A 16,990-nucleotide genomic window follows, 5' to 3' on the forward strand; every position below is an offset into this window, starting at 1 on the left:
TCTGGGAGAGGCTCGTGTGACACCCAGGACTCCTGGCCTTGCAGCGATGACAGCAGTGCAGTCTGTGGCAGAGCAAAGTACCAAAGACATCAGTACGGTAATAAGGTAAAAAACGGGAAGTCCTGTGCTTGTGCACATATGTGTGCATGCATGTGCGAGTGTGTGCATGATTGTGTGTGTGTGCGTGCAGTTAGCCTTTGTAGGGAAGGAATTCGGAGAGAAAAGATGCGGGTGGCATCCTGCAGAAGGTGTGGTGATGGGAAGTACTGCCACATGGCAGTGAATTGTCCCTAGAGTGTGGCTATTGCTGGCCCCTGAATGATGATGTACCAGACAGGGTGATGAATTCTTTGTTCATACTCTGCCCTTAATCTCACGGGAACTCCAGGAGAGGAGCTATGACTACCTCCACTTATAGATGGTGAAACCAAGGCTCCATAAGGTTAAATGAGTTTCCATAAAGTGCATAAATGGTACAGCAAGTCAGAATCTGTTTCAGGGTTTCTCTGTGTAGCTCTGGCTGGCCTAGAACTCTCTATGTAAACCAGGCTGGCTTTGGACTCATAGAAATTTTCCTGCCTCTGCTTCCTTAAAGATGGAAATAAAGACATGTCCCATCACATGCAGCATCTAGAGACATTTCCAACTTTGAGTAGCAGCAGAACGGGGACGATCGGGGTGTGGCTTACTGACAAAATGGGGTCTTGTTAGATTTGTTGATAGTCATCTCTGTCTGGGCCACTTCCTGGACACTTCCTCCAAGGGGACAGTCTGTTTCTCTTAGTGGTGGGGTTTTAGCCTGTCTTGAAGACTGCTTCTCTGGTTCTGTGAGTCCCCTCCTGAGGCTACTGCTTCTATGGAGCTCTTGGCTAGCCCTAGTGCTCACCTGTGACTCACTTTGAGACAGGGTCTCTTTACACACCCTGGCTGTCCTGGTCTTACTATGTAGACCAAGCGAGATCCACCTGCCTGTCTCCAGAGTGCTGGGACTAAAGGCATGCACTACCATGCCTAACCACTTGAGGCCCTCTCTTCTAGATAGGATTTATTAGAGATCTTGCTGAGTTCCCAGGTTAGCAGAGCCTTCCACCACCCTGCCTTTTGCCATGGAGGTCTCCCTGGAAATCCAGCCGCTTCATTTGCATATGTACTCATCTCTCAGGGTTCCTTTGACTCTGGCCTTTATTTACTTTGGGGAAGTTTTCATTTATTTTATCACATATTTTTTTTCTCTGTCACCTTGTGTGGTTTCCCTATTTGTGCTTTGTCAACCACTGTCTTTTCCTGGGCCACTTTTGTTGTTTTCTTTTTTCTTTCTTTCTTTCTTTATTTCTTTCTTTCTTTCTTTCTTTCTTTCTTTCTTTCTTTCTTTCTTTCTTTCTCTTTTCTTTTCTTCTTTTTTTTATTTGTTTTTTTTTTTTTTGTTTGTTTGTTGTTTTTTGAGACAGGGTTTCGCTGAAGTTTTTGGAGCTTGTCCTGGAACTAGACTGGCCTCGAACTCACAGAGATCTGCCTGCCTCTGCCTCCCGAGTGCTGGGATTAAAGGCGTGCGCCACCACCACCAGGTTTGTTCTTCTTTTCTTTATTTGAGACAGGATCTTATTGTAGAGTTCTAGTTGGCTAGAACTCACTCTGTAGACCAGGCTGGCCTTCTAACTTGTGGTCATCCTCCTGCCTCAGCCTCCTAAATCCTGGAATTACAACTGTGTGCTACTATGTCTGTTTTTTTGTTTTTTTGTTTTTTTTTTTTTTTTTTTGTTTTTCGAGACAGGGTTTCTCTGTGGTTTTTTTTTGGATCCCTGTCCTGGAACTAGCTCTTGTAGACCAGGCTTGTCTCGAACTCACAGAGATCCGCCTGCCTCTGCCTCCCGAGTGCTGGGATTAAAGGCGTGCGCCACCACTGCCCGGCCCTATGTCTGGTTCTTTATCTGTGTTATTTAGCATTTCATTCTGTATGATGTTTGTTTGTTCTTTCTTACTTATTTTGGTTTTTTGGGATGAGGTTTCTCTATGTCACCATTCTGGCTGTCCTGAAACTCACTCTGTAGACTAGGCTGGCCTTGAACTCACACAGATCTGCCTGTCTCTACCTCCTGAGCGCTGGGATCAAAGACGTGTGCCATCACTGCCCAGCTGTTCTTCCTTTCTTTTTTAATTGATAGTTTTGTGCGGGTTCTGGGGATAAATTTCAGGGATTTTTGTATGCCAGTGAAACATTCTACCACTCAGATCCCAAATACTAAAGTGGCTTTTATTTCTGCAAAGATCTTATTTAACTTTTTAAATATTTCTACCTAAGTGCCATCCATAATTTCTATTTCCATTGTTTTCATCATCAATTTTCTAAATTTTCCTCAAATATTTGCTTGTTCTCCCTGTCCCCAGAGGGCCAGGAAGGCCTTTGCAGGATTGCTTGTCCTGCCTACCACAAATGCAGTACCACTCAGATGTGCTACTTTCTTTTCTGGCCTTATTCCTTACAACACTTGCCTTTAACTGACATGATGATGTCAGACATTGTACTAGCATGTCTGTTTGGTACAGCACCCAACAGCACCACCCACTACTGTGCTAGGATGTAAATCCTCCAAGAAGGAGTCCTGCCCTCTGGCTGGTGCTCATTGAAAACACCTTAACATATCAGGGCAAGGTGGCTCACACCTTTGGTCCCAGCACTGGGAGGCAGAGGCAGGTAGCTCTTCCTGAGTTAGAGGTCAGCCTGGCCTACATTGTAAGAATCAGGACAGTCAGTCAGGGCTATGTAGAAAGACCCTGGTTGGGCGGTAGGGAGAGAGACAGAGAGAGAGACTCCTTGATGTATTAATGTGAATTTATGGTGTGAGTACAGCCTGCTGGCACAGACTTCTAAGATTAATAGATTAATCTGCTTCACTTCACTTTTACTTATGGCTTTTCTCCTTTCCTTATCTTTTAAGTATGTTCCAGGTACTTGCTCTATAGACCAGGCTGGCCTTGAACTCACAGAGATCCACCTGCCTCTGCCTCCCTGAGTGCTGGAATTAAAGGTGTGTGCCACCACCGCCACTGGGCCAACAATGTTTCTTTCTTGGTATTCTCCACCCCACTTTAACAGAGTCTTGCTAAATATGTTGCAATGTTGGCCTCAAACTTGAAACCTTCCTGCTTAGCCTCCTGAGTGATGGGGCTTGCCTGCGTGCATCATCACACCGGTTTGGTTTTGTTGTGTTGTTTTGTTTTATTTTTTTAAAATATTTATTTATTTATTTATTTATTTATTTATTTATTATGTATACAATATTATGTCTGTGTGTATGCCTGCAGGCCAGACCTCCTTACAGATGGTTGCTGGGAATTGAACTCAGGACCTTTGGAAGAGCAGGCAATGCTCTTAACCTCTGAGCCATCTCTCCAGCCCCTTGTTTTAATTTTAAAGGGTTTTATTTTTATTTATGCGAATGTGTGTATGCCATTTGTGTGCCAGTGTTCACAGAGACCAAGGAGAACGTTGGGTCCCCTGGATCTGAAAGTTACAGGAAATTGTGAACTGCCTGATATGAACGCCAGGTTCTAACTCAGGTTCTCTGGAAGAGCAGCAGTGCCCAAGTGCTGAGCTGTCTTTCCAGCTCACATTTTGTGTGCATGTATTGTACCACGTGTGTGCAGGTCTGGTGTGTGTGGAGATCAGAAGAGGGTGTTGGATCCCTTGGAACTGGAGTCCTAGACGGTCGGGAGGCAGCATGCAAGCTGGGAACTGAATTCTAGCTTCTGCAAGAGCAGATTTGCCAAGCCAGCTTTCCAGCAGAGCCCACATAATTTTTTTTCCAAAAGAGGAGGTTCTTTAACTTGCGGTATTTTTTTTTTTTTTTTTTTTTTTTTTTTTTTTTTTTTTTTTTGGTTTTTTTCGAGACAGGGTTTCTCTGTGGTTTTGGAGCCTGTCCTGGAACTAGCTCTTGTAGACCAGGCTGGTCTCGAACTCACAGAGATCCGCTTGCCTCTGCCTCCCAAGTGCTGGGATTAAAGGCGTGCGCCACCACCGCCCGGCGCGGTATTTTTTTTTTAATGTATTTGTGTGCGATGGCATGCCTATGGAAGCCAGAGGACAACTTGTAGGAGGTTAGTTCTATTATGTGGTTCCTCGGGTCATCAGATTCAGCTGCTGATTCATCCTACCAGCCCTGGTAGCATGCCGCCTCCTTTTTTATTTTTTGAGATAGGGTCTCATTATGTATTTGGGCCACAGAGATATTACAGTCTTTCTCCCAAATGCTGGGATTAAAGGTGTATGCCACCATGTCTGACTTGTAGCACATTTTCTTTTAATTTTTTTTAAGGTTTAATACACACACACACATATACACACACACATATATGATGAGTGTTTTGCCTACACATATGTGTGTGTCCCTGGTGACCTATCAATAGGGTGTTGGATCCCTGGGACCGGGGTTAGGTTTAATTGTGAGACACCATATGCGTGCTGGAAACTAAACCAAGTCCTCTGCAAGAGCAGCGAGTGCTCTCAGCTACTGAGCCATCTCTTCAGCCCCTAGAACATGTATTCTTAAATCCAATGCTTTTCTTGTAAAACATCTGAACTAGACACAGAGAAGGCATTGTGGGTAACTGGGGGCTTTGGCGTGTCTGCTCTGGTTGTGTGGGTCCTCCCCTGTGGAGTGACAGATAAAGGTCATGCTAGAGACTTGGTGTCTCCACATATGCTGGCTCAGCGACAGTTCCTGTGTGGGAAGGTCTCATGCAATGTCTGTTCTGAGCAGCCAGACTCCACAGAAACCAGGTGGAAACACAGAAGCTAAAGGCAGGAAGTGGGTGTGGGAGGGGAGGTAACCAGGGCTCTGCCTCACAAGAGAAGAGTCACAGAGAACAAGTCAGAACTAAAAAAAATATTTCATTTCATTCTGAATAAAAAGCAGAACAGACAGAACTCTTGTAAATTCTGAAAACAATGTCATTGCTACAGAAAATTTCACAGAAATCATCAGGGAGTATGGGGACCAAGGTACCAGCCCTGCCATGAAGGCTGTCTATCCGGAGTCACAGAGGAGGCATTGAGGGGCCAGCACAGGTGGTGACAGAGCCTGAATCAGGCACAGCTTCTAGCTGCTGCCTCAGAGCCCAGTGACGCGAGGGCTGCCGGGTCTTCAGGATCGCTGCGTGCGGGCCCCTTTGCGGCTGCGTGTGGCCCACATGCCCCGCTTTGAATGGTAGTGGTGGTAGAAGTGCCGTAGTCGAAGCCTCTCCACCTCCAGCCCTGCCTGCAGGACCCTGGGATGGGTGGGTGGCAATGTCAGAGCCCTGGTTCTCTGCTGGGGTTCAGGGCTGCCCCGAGACTGGAGAAGCCCGGGGGTGGGAAGGGTTCTTGGGAGTGGGGCAGATGGAAGGGTTTTGTGATCCTGTCAGGGTCAGTTTAGCATTGGAGGAAGAGGAGATGTCTCAGTGTGGGATAGGGGAGGGCAGTCACCTGTCCAGAAGTTCCCAGTCCTCGCCTCCCCATTGGTCACGGAACTCCTCAGTGTTCATGCCTCCTACCCGGTCAAAGTCTGACTTAAAGATCCCGAAGAGGCCAAATCCGTTCACTTCCCAGTAACCTTGAGGTGGGGAGGGTGACCGTCAGGCAGTGGTCCTTAACATTCTCTCCCCCAGGAGGACTGGAGGACCTCAGGAGCAATTCCAAGAAGCCTCCTTATTTTGGAGACTCTTAGAGGGGTTGGTATTTGATCATAACCCACAAAGTCCTAAGTCCACAGAGGAAAGGGTCTTATGACCCTGCACTTCTGGGTCCTATGAGGTATTGCTAGGGTCCTAGGCTTACCCGGAAGGTTAGGCTTGGATTTTTGCCCTGATGGTTTTGAGACACTGGAGTTCCTGGGGAACACAAAGGTCCTTACCGTGTGGGTCCCACGGTGAACTCCCACAGCCCAGACGCATGACCACAGGGGCGAAGGCCAGCTTGCCCTCCACACAGTGCTTGCGGATGCTGTCCAGGATGTTAGGTGGGAAGTGGATGTGCAGGTCACAGAGGAAAACGATGCTGCTGGGGTCCTGTAGGTTGGGAGGTCTGAGCCCTGCCCACCTCCCCAAGGTGTCATTCCTCTCCCCTAAGCCCTGACTGGCCCACAGACCTCCACTGCATCCACTCCAGTTTGCAAGCCTGCAGAGCGTTCGAAGTTTCCAGTTCGTCTCAGGTACTGGTACCTGGGGACATGAAGGAATCACAGGAATCAAGGGTAGATGGTATCAGGACAACCCACCTCCCACAAGAGAAAAGATCTTTGACCTCACTAGGTGCTGGTGGTAACCGTCATTACCGAGGTAGCTTAGCTGCACGCAAGGCCCGCTCCACATCCATGTCCTCGCTCTCAAAGTCCACTAAGATGATATTGAAGTGCGAGTCCCCCGTATGCACATGCAGCGCGGTCATATCTGACAGGAACTGCACTACCCAGCGAGCCTGATTCTTTACTGAAAGAGGGGGGTGCCACTGAGCTAGCATGACTGGACAGCATGGTTTCCCATTTGGAAGATCCCCTTCAGTCACCCATGCCCATGGCGTTAGCCTCCCCCCTCCCCCCTCGAAGCGCACATACCTGGCACAATGAAGTGAACCATGACATCCTGTCGCCAAGCCAGATGCAATGGCCGGCAGAGCTCTGGGCGACTGTCTGGTTGGATCGAGGAGGCAGGAGGGGGCTCAGGGCTTTCTCCATCCTCGTCCCCAATGCGTGCTCCAGGCAATCGCAGGAAGACATATTCTGATAGGCGCTGGCGGCTGCCTCCGCGCTCTTGCAATTCCAATTCCAGGAGGAAGCGGCTTCCTCGTGCGGAGTCACGGCGCTTCTCCACGTTCACGATGCGCAGAAGCGAGAAGCGCCTGCGAGGTAGGGCTGATTAGCCAAATCCTCCCACGTCCCACACCACCCACTTCACCCCCAAGAACCACATAACCACGCTCCTTGGACTAAATAGCACCTGCAACCCACTTGGTAGTTCCCAGACACAGGTTGACCTTCCCACATCTCACACCCTCCCCCTGCCCTCCCCCCCAGCAGCAGGAAGGAGTAGGGAAGAGCACACTAGGACCATGCTGTGAGCCCAGGATTGTCAGGTTCTCCCAGATGATTTACTACGCCTGAGTTTCTTTGCTGTTTCAATCCTCTTCTGTAGCCTCCTACAGAGCCCCCAGGAGGAGGATGTTGGTCCTCCCTGACCGGGCCCCACCTCCAGCAGGCCCCTCCATTTTGTCTCAGGCAATTATTCCCAGGTCTCAGGCTATTCATTCATTCTGCTTCCTATCTTCTGGTGACAGCCAGTGCTTCTACAGGAACCCATCAGCCAGCGTGACTTCAGATGGGCCCAGACTGCGTGTGACTCAACCGCACCCAACACAGGAACCTCTGCCCCCACAACCAAACATGCTAGGGTTACTCCTTGGGGCTACCACACCCTAGGACCCAGATGTGCAAAAGTGAGGTCATGCCTTGACCATTCAGGGTGGACAGTCCCCACAAGCTGCTTTCAGGAAGTCTGTTCTTTGAACCAATAGTGGGAGGGTCTTAGGCCACCTCCTCACTGTCCTACTTCAGGACTGTCCGCTCTTGTCCTCTGGAGCAGCAGGACAACCCCTGCCCTGTTCAAAACTTCCTGGGGAGCCTGGCTCTTTCTACCCATCGGCTGGACACCTTGTCTTGATGACCCTGTATTCATCCAGGTCCACAGAAGGTTCTACCTTTCCTCTAGGCTGACACTGTACAGAACAGACTCTCATGAGAAATCCCTCAAAGAAAAATTATGGCCTTAAGCTCCCTCAAAATGGGGTAGAAACAACTTGGAATCCTAAGATCTAACAGGCCAAGAAGGATCAGTAACAGGGGTCCTGGGCTCTCCCCCTTGAGTCAGACATAGTGCCCTAGACCCTTCAGAGCTCTACAAAGAGAGGTTTGGAGGTCCTGAGCTTGGCCCTTCAGTGTCTCTTGTCCCTAAAAAAGCTGTCTCTCGTGGCCTGGCTAACCCTGGCAGTTCATCTGAGAGTCTAAGTCCAAGATGACGGACTTGGTGCTTGGCAGTAAAGGGATATGAAGCCAGTCTGGAGTGGGGCTCCAGAGAGCCCTTCAACCTGGGTAAGACACTCATCACTGGAGAGGGAAAGCGCGATCAGAGAGCTGCTGAGAGCCAAGAAAGGTCTGGGATTCCCAAGGGAACACCACACCCTCTTGCAACCTGCTCCGTACCCGCCATGGCGCGCATTGAGTCGCTCCATGTACTGAGCCACCACATCCACTGCCTCAGCCTCGGGAAGCTGCAGGTTCCCTGACACGTTGCAGCGCAGGTCGTTCCAGTCAGAGCGCAGCAGCTCGAAGTCCATGGCGCCCACACTGAATGTGCGCTGCCAGTCGATGGCATCCTCGCGCCAGCGACCCAGCGGCCGCCCAGCGGCCTGCTCCTCCTCTTCCTCACTGTCTTCTGATGTGGCCTCATCACCAGGGGCCCCATCATCCTCCCCTTCTTCACCCTCTCCAGGCAGCTGTGGCCTAGACACCTGAGACAAACTCAAGAAGGAGGTCACAGGCTGTGTTTCCACGGAGGAGTTCAAGTCTACTGTGGGCACCGTGAGTCCCTGTCCATGCACTTGGCCCTCCTGGCCTCTCTGGGTGGTCTGTGCCCTGACTGGGGGCTTTAGTTCTGTGACCTTGGAGCCACTGGTCCTATAGCCCTGGGTTCGTGGTGGGTGTGGGGGCACCCGCAGCTGCACTCGGGGCAGAGGCTTGGGGCGCAGGAAGACGCCAGGGAAGGGTGGCCAAGGTGAGTCTCTCAGCGCCTTCGGGGAAGACCGCTGTCCAGGCCGCACTCTGGTCACGTACACCTTTGAGGGAGACTTCTCCACAGTTCGGGGAGGTGGAGCTCTCCCTAAGAAGAGGGGCAGGGGGCGTGGGGCCCAATTCAGTGCCCGGGAGTGTCTGGGGGTCTGCTCATCCAGCGGACTGTTCGTAGGTGGGGTAGGGGTGGCTGCAGTCCCAGCGGAGGTGGTCGGGGTGGGTGTCTTGTGGCTCTGTCGTGGGGATGCATCAGTGGGCTCTAGACTGTCTAACAGTCCCTGCTCGTCCTCATCATCCAGGAAGTCTGCAGAGAGTGTCTGGTAAGCGGAGAATCTGGCAGAAGGGCTGGGAGGGCAGTAGGAATGAGGCACACTCACCATCGGGGTTGAGGAAGAGGAAGGCTCTACGCTGAACTTCTTCTTCCTCATCTTCCTCTCCTTCCTCCTTGTCCATCTTCATGTATTTATAGAACCCAAACCTGAAGGAGAAAGGGCATCAAAGACCTTCTTCACGGAGGCTCCTTCTCCTCACTTCTGATAGGATAATACCCCACCCCCAACCTACCTTTCCAGGTAGAGTGGGGACTCGCGGTAGAAGCACTTGTTGTCTGTCTCCATGTGAGTGAGACGGGTGTGGTCGTTGGGATAGATGAAGGACAGGTACACCTACAGGCAGGGCCGAGAGCTTAGGGGTAGGGCTTGGGGAAACCGTCACTTTAGGAAGCCTCTCTCACTGGGTACTTACAAACTGTAGTCCTTGGTATCGGGCTATGGGAAAATCCTTGAGGACGTAGGTAGGCGCATAGGCACAAGGCTCCAGTACATTCTCTAGGCTCAGAGGTTCCATCCGAGGAGCTATAAAAACAAAACAGAAGGGCCGTCACTTGGTGGCCTGGCCCTCACCACACTCCATCCTTACCCTCTCTTGGAGCCTCATCTTACTGAGGAAGAAGGTGTCCCTGGGGTCTGGCTGCAGCATGTCGGCGCTGGGTTCCTTGTTTGGTGGGTATCCCCCTACATGGCTGGCTGGAGACTGAGGCACATGGGTCACGTGGTCCATCTTCAGCAATGACTCATCTGAGAGCAGAAGGACGTCTGGAGCTTCAGCCTACCCTTCACCATCCCCATGCTGAGCCCAGGAGAACCCAGCCATTCCCCTGAGGAAGGACCCAGCCCGCACCTGTGTACAGGGAAATGTGAGCCGAGCCAATGATCTCGAACTTCAGACCAGGCAGGAAAGCTCGCCACTGGGGGTGTGGGGATAGGAAAGAGGTTGGGTCGTGGTAGGTGGCTTTCCTTAGTTCAGGGGTGAGGGACTAGAGAGTGAAATCCTCAAAGGACGGAAGAAGCTTGGTGGGTAGAGAGGCAGGGAGGGGCTTAAGGGAGAGGCCCCACAAAGTTGAAGGGTTCAAGGGGCAGATCCAGACCCCATCCAACTTCATCCCCTCACTCTTCCTTTCCTCCAAGGATTGCTGGTTGTAACTTATGACCCCTTTTTTCCTCTGGTTTTGCATGTTGCCTTCCTGAGGTCCCAGACGTGGGACCTGCTACCAGATGGGCTCCCCATGCCCCAGCTCCCGAGTCTCCTGGCAGATATGTTCTTTCCACCTCTGTCAACCTAGGGCTCCTGGGGGACTCACTCTGCACTTCTGTTGCTAGCTTGTCCTAGGGTACCAAGACCTCTGCTTCCCTAGGACCATCAAAACCCCAAGTCTCCCCTCTACTGAGTTGGGGCAGCATGTAATATCCTATGGCATGGAGGCTGAGAAAGAACCCCCATTCCTACTATGGTTCCTGTACCTCATCCTCCAGGCTCTTTTGTCCTGCTGCGAAACCCTTCTCCTACCTCCCAGCTCCCTGCCTTTCTTCCCTGTGATGGCTGATCCTGATTTTCAACCTGACAGCATCTAGAATCACTGGAGACACACTTCTGGGCATGTCCGTGAGGGGTTGTCTAGGTGAGGTTAACTGGAGGGAAGACCTACCCTAAAATGTGGGCAGTACCACTCCATGGACTGTGGTCCAAAACTGAATAGAAAGGAGAAAGTGAGCTGAGCACCAGCATGAATCTCTCTGTTCCAGACTGCAGATGCGATGTCACCAGCTACCTCAAGGTACCTGCTGCCAGGACCCCCTCCCATGATGGACTGAACCCTCAAACTGTGACCAAAACAAACTCTACCTTAAGCGGTTTCTTGTCAAGTACTTTGTTACAGTGATAGTCATGGCAATAAGAAGATAACAGCACACTTTCCGAGGCTCTACCTCTCAGCCTCCCCTTGTTCCAGAGGCCAGGGGGCTTCCTGGAATGCAAACCTCATTGCCCCGCTCTCAGACAGTCTGAGCCGCTCAGTACAGCATTGCGGGTCTGGCCTGATCTGGTTACCAGATTCTTGGAGTCTCAGAAGATGCCAGAAAATGGGGCCAGTTCTCCAGATATAGAATTTACACGCTATGCTTCCTGCCGTACACTTTCTCCCCCATGTGTCCTGGTGAAGGGCCACTTGTCAGGGCAGTCCCTCTAGCAGTCAGCAGGCACAATGTGCCCTCCTGACCTTGGCCCACGCCTGGGGATACGTGCTAGGCTGGAAATCCCTTCGGGCGATGGACCAACCTACAGTGCCTGTCCAATAAGGACATGGGAAGTGGATGGGAGGAGAGCTATGGTCTTTGGAGCTCCTCCAGAGGGCAGGTCACACTCACACCCACTTCCACATGGTCTGAGCCCTTGTCATCTTGCTTGTGAAGCAGTTCAAAGTAGTATCTCCGGGAGGCCATGAGCCTGTGGACATAAGGAGTCGGGGTTGTCTCCCACCAGACAGATTAAGAGCCTGGAGAGCAGGGAAAGAATCTCACATCCCTCTGGGATGGTCGGTCCCTCAGGAGGATGATACTTGTGTAATACGGGCAAGGGTGATACCCAGCCTCCCTCACGTGCTAACACATACACGCACATTTGATAATGCACCCTCAGTTACTCACCGCCGTGGCTTAGACACCTGGGAACTGAACTTGGTGAATTCTCCAGGTGCTGTCCACTCAGAGCCAGTCTAGGGGTGAAACAAGCAGGGTAGAGGAGGGATCACATTTTCCTTGTGGGCAGCTGAGACATTCAGTCTGTATTTTCAAGAGGTCGCAGGAGACCCGCTGAAGTTAGATGTGGTGCCGATAGAGAAGCTAGGGCAAGAGGGCAGAACCTACCTTGCCTACAAAGGCTACAAGCTGGGCAGCCGCTGGGCTCTCATCCATGCTCAGCCAGAACTCAGAGTTGTCATCCGAAGCCACGGAGAACTGGATGTCTCCTAGTCGACGGGACAGAGGTTCAGCAAACTGGACTGTTCAAGACATGTTGCCCCGGCACACTCCACCTACTCACCATCTCTGGCAGGGTGGATGAAGCCAAAAATCCGGAGTCCGTAGTTCTTCCACTTCGGGGACACAGCTAACTTTGTCACAGTAGTGCGAGTCTGCCGGCAGAGCACCAACTACTGACTCGCTGCTCCCTGCACGCCGTGCCCACTGTGCCCACCCATCCTGTCCTGAGGTACTCACGTGAGGAAACAGTGGGAAGTGCAGGTTCCTTCTCAAGTGGCCCACAGCACCCCCACACCAGTCCTCAAATACGTGCAGGTTCACCTGTCCCTTGAACTAGGGGCCAGAGGGGACTTTAGCTATTATACAGCCTGTTTCACCCCCTTCCCAGCCCAGCCCAGCCCAGCCCAGCCCAACAGAGCTCACTTCTTCCCGCCACGGAGGTGTCTGGTGGGTGAGGTTCAGTGGCGGTGGCTTCCTAGCTCCTCCACGAAACAGCATGTTTGGGACCCGCCCCTCAGGCTGCAGGAAAGGGTAGCCATGTCAGAGTTCTAAAGGCAGGAAGTAGCACTACTGCACAGTCCATCTAGGGACACACAGCAAAGCAGAACGTCATGGTCCCCCTTTTGCACATCACCTAAGTACTCTCCACAGACACCCTAAACCAGTGTGCCCAGGCACAGCATCCAGGCTGGGATGCTGACACTTAGATACAACCCATCCAAAAGAGGAGTGGCCTCTTGTGCATAGCCTTTTCTGGCCACTGCTTACCACCTGCTCCTCTTCATGACTTTCACTGGAGTCCTCTGCCCTCTGCGTGGATGATACCGCTCGGACACCCCTGCCGTCTGTCACCCCAGTCAGCTTCTCACCATCTGCAGATAGCATGGGAAGTGTGTCAGGTCCCAGACTCTAAGGTCAGCATCTTCGTGGCTGGGGTCAGCTGGAGTGGTAGGGGCAGGAAGAATTGCTGAAGCTCCTGCACTCCTGCTCATTCGATCTGGGGCCCTTCCAGAACCCACTGTGGGTGGGTACTGCAAAGCGAGAGTCCTTCACCAGTTCTTCTCCAGTCTCGGGACTATATACACACTCACCCCAATCTGGTGATCCTCCAAATGGCTTTGCCTTGGGAAGAACTGCAGATGGCCTAGCACCTTCGATGCCTTTCCCATGTGCTAGGGTACTTGCCTCCTGACTCTCCCCAGATCTATATGAAGACATGTCCACAACTGCCCTTCCAGTTTGGGGAAGACCACCCTAGTACCTTGTTTTGTCCCACTTCCTGAACCTTCTCCCTAAGCTGTGTGCCCATTGCATTGGTGGGTGTCCACTTTTCTGGATTTGAGTCTTTAAAGGCAGGAGGATTCACTTTATCCCAGTCCTGTCCCTCCTGGTGCTCCCAGGGAGAGACACTGGATCCAGGAATCCTTCCTGTTTCAAACCATGCTTTGCATCCACATTGGTGCCTCAGTGCAGATCTCAGAAGCCAGGCTCTTATACAGGTATGGCTGATACCAAACGGGACTGAACTATCTCGAGGTGAGGGGCTGCCTGTGTGCTCTTCCCTTGAAATCCTTCTGGTACCTTTCGCTTGCTCACATTCTAGATCCTATCCTGACCAGCCAGGAAGTAAGCAACCAAGACTTGCATGGTCAAATTCCCAGAGTCTGGCCTGGATACCACAGCCCATCGAGCTAAGTCCAGGCATTTGGAGTACATTGGGAACCCTGTAGTAGGGTCTCAGCCCAGGCCACCATCACTATCTTGCAGCAGCTAAGCCTCAGCACAGAGGGTGTGCAGACAGGCTTCTGCCCCAACCCCACTTGGAGCAATCTGGAAGCATAGGCTGCTGGACACTCACTGAATGCTGCCTGCACTGAAGATGGACTATACCATCAGGAAAACCGTAAGCACACACAGCTTCTCACAAGCCTTGCAGTGCCTGGGATCCCAGGTGACCAGACAGAAGATGGGACTTCAGTTGAGAGTAAAGTATGTATGGCTGGGGCCCCTTCTGTGCAGCCCAGGCTGCTTCTAGCTGTGCCACTGGGCAGCACTGATCTCCCAGGATCCAGAACAGATCCTACCCATTTAGGAGGAATCAAAGCTAGATGCCCTAATGATCCAACCTTCAGCGGTGAGGCTCCCTGTCTTCACCTCTTCCTGGTTGGTCTTAGTCAGAATCAAATTGCTCAGTAAGTCAGCCAGGAGGAAGGGAGGCCTATGGCTGTTGAGAAACCCACAAGGGGAGCTGATGGGGGCTGGGTTTATTGGGTACTAGGTCAGCTCTGGGTCCAGACCTATTAGCTCACAGCTGAGGCGAGGCTTCTCTTAGGGATACAGTTGTGCCAAGATATCTTGAAGATGTCACAGTTATAAGGTACATGGATTGGAATGTCCCATAGAATTTCTTTGGGGCTGGGATCGGTCTCAGAGCCTTGGCTTGGGATCTGGCGGAAGATGGATGGAAACAGGTGTCCAGGCACTTGAGGAGGCAAAGGGCCTTCTGCAGATAGGAGACAGGAGCAGGGCTGAACAGGGAGTTTTCGGATCCATCAGGTGGGGTGGACCAGGATGTCATAAGTCAGTGTACTGCTCTGATCTCTCAGAGGGGAGATACTTGCTCCCTTCCTCAGCTCAACAGCCACCTTCACAAGGGCCAGAGCCAGCCTGGCTGGGCTATATCCAGCTTGGTTGGACTTCTCAGATCCAGTCCCTGGTCTTTTTCTATCTAGCTGTCATTGATACCCACCCTGCTCTGGAGCTTTTCCACCAAAGTCTGGGTCAATGGCCACCAACTCCATAGGCTCTCCCCTGCTTCTAGCCCACAAGGCTCGCCAGGCCTGAGCTGCTTTGTGCATCCCCTACCGACTCTTAAATGTGTAGACTACAAGCATTTAGTCAAGTTAGCATTGGTCCCTAGCACACAGGCGTCTCAGTCCAGTCACAGGTGTACCCAGGGTTTCCAACTGTTTTGGTCACTCTAGGCAGCTGGATCCCTCAACGCCCCCCTTACCGCCCCCCTCCCCCAGTAGACAAGGAAACTGAGGCCCTGCTAAGTAGGCAACGGCCTGGCAGGCCTCTTGGCTAAGGGTACGGGTGCCCGCAAGAGCCCACCGTTAACTCCATCAACACTGGATCAAAGCCAGATTCCAGGGTCCGAAAAGGTTAGGGATGCGCCCCAAGTGGGTCCCCGGCGTTACTGCTGACGTCACTGGGAGTCCCGCCGAACAGAGCCGCGACCCCTCCCCCAATATAGCGGAGCTGGGATGAGCAAGACAGCGGTGGGCTCTGGACAGTTAGACCCCCGCGCCTTGGAGGCCCGGGCCCTCACGCCCTCGCGTACCTCGCCCGTAGCCCAGCCGCTGGCGCAGCGCGCGACCCGGGCGCACCAGGCTCCGGTGCACGTACGTGAGCCACGCGGCGCAGGTGAGCAGCAGCAACAGCAGCAGCAGCTTCATCTGCTTGCGGACCTTCTTCACCGGGAACCACGGCATCGCGGCGCCACACTCAGGGGCGTCGCTGCGGCCCCCCGGCCCCGCCTGCTCCGTCCCACATCCCCTGGCCCACCCTGCTGCGCTCAGCGCCTGCAGCCCCGCATGGCCCTTTGTCCGCTGCCGGGGCTACAGGATTTGGTCGCGACGACCGGGCTGCTCGGGCCGCGGTCGGGGTGGGCGGTGGGAGCGGCTCCTCGAAGCGCTCCCCCGCCCGCCCCTCCCGGCTGCTCACGCTCCTCTGGCTCCTCTGGCAGCCGCGGGACCGAGCAGCATCCAAGCTGCGGTGCTACCCACCGTGAAACGGGACCGGCGGCCGCGTGGCCCGAGCCAATCGGCCGCGGCCAGCCCGCGCACAACCAATCCGTGATGCTCGGAGGCGGGGCGGCGCGTTAGGGTGTGCCGGTGGTCCTCACGACGCGCGCACTCACCTGGTCTGTGCCGGCCGCGCGCCCGGGGATGCGGGGGTTGCGGGGATCGAATTTGCGGTGAGGGAAACCAGGGACGTTCGGGGAGAGGGATGTAAGAGGTCGTTGTCACCGTGGAGGCCATGGCTGGGGCGAGCGGTGCTGCGGGAAGCCGGCTGTGTGTCTGTGAAAACCTTAGGGATAATGAGCACGCAGAGAAAGCTTGCAGACCAAAGAGGAGCTCAGCCTAGCTCTCAGTGGGAACTTGAACCAGGCTAGGATGTTTAGCTGTGATGGAGGACAGGTGGGTGGAGGGTGGTTCTGTCGGGATCATTTCAGTTGCGCACTCCATTTGCTTTCTTGCTGTCGCTTCTAAGCCCTCCTGACTACCACCGCTCTTCCACCTTGCCACCAGCCGGTTCTTCTTGGGGTTCCAGCCTATTAACCACAGTACTTCAGTTGGTGTAGCGGAAGCTGCTGTGAGCCTGCAGAACTCGTGGGTTAGGAATGTGGACTGGAGATTTGAATAGCCTCCCCTCCTCCATGATGCCACGGCCTTAAGTGGAAAGATGCCATCGGAACAGGGTGGATCACTTAGAGACCTTCTCACCTGGAGTGGTTGTGCCCCAGTGGAGATGACTGGGTACCTTCCTGTGTCTGTTCTAAGGGGTGACCTCCAGCTCAGCAAACAGTGGAGCCACCGCAGATCGTGTGCATCACTGTCAACCCACTGGCCCTGTTCGTGAGATGGCTTTGCACCCCCCCCCCTTTTTTCTTTTTATTTGTTTGTTTTTGTTTTGAGACAGGGTCTCACTATGTGGCCTCTGCTGGCCTGGAGCTCTTAGGCACCTGCTTGCCTCTGTCTCCTGAGTGCTGGGATTAAAGGCATGTATCACCGCGACTGGTTTCCCTGCTTTCTCTTTTAACATTGCCCCATCATCACTGTGTATTCTTGGGACACAAAA

The 16,990-nt window shown here is 52.9% G+C and overlaps 1 protein-coding gene across 2 annotated transcripts; it reads right to left on the minus strand.

The window, feature by feature from the left end:
* Window positions 1-4,872: 4,872 nt before the first annotated feature.
* B4galnt4 (beta-1,4-N-acetyl-galactosaminyltransferase 4) lies at window positions 4,873-15,855 on the minus strand. Of its 2 annotated transcripts, XM_057779615.1 has the most exons (20): window positions 15,471-15,855; window positions 12,896-12,999; window positions 12,551-12,646; window positions 12,365-12,460; window positions 12,189-12,279; window positions 12,014-12,114; window positions 11,795-11,862; window positions 11,516-11,594; window positions 9,993-10,059; window positions 9,755-9,889; window positions 9,558-9,667; window positions 9,378-9,478; window positions 9,191-9,291; window positions 8,229-9,117; window positions 6,588-6,871; window positions 6,309-6,462; window positions 6,123-6,195; window positions 5,889-6,042; window positions 5,462-5,588; window positions 4,873-5,265 (listed from the first exon to the last, which is right to left on the minus strand). In XM_057779615.1, the coding sequence occupies exons 1-20, from the start codon at window positions 15,619-15,621 to the stop codon at window positions 5,142-5,144; spliced, it is 3,105 nt and encodes a 1,034-aa protein (XP_057635598.1). In that variant the 5' UTR covers window positions 15,622-15,855; the 3' UTR covers window positions 4,873-5,141. The 2 variants fall into 2 exon arrangements, with proteins under 2 accessions (XP_057635598.1, XP_057635599.1); XM_057779616.1 differs by lacking the exon at window positions 12,365-12,460.
* Between the last annotated feature and the right edge of the window lie 1,135 nt (window positions 15,856-16,990).

Source organism: Chionomys nivalis, chromosome 8, assembly GCF_950005125.1.
Source record: "Chionomys nivalis chromosome 8, mChiNiv1.1, whole genome shotgun sequence".
Classification (NCBI taxonomy): Eukaryota; Metazoa; Chordata; class Mammalia; order Rodentia; family Cricetidae; genus Chionomys; species Chionomys nivalis.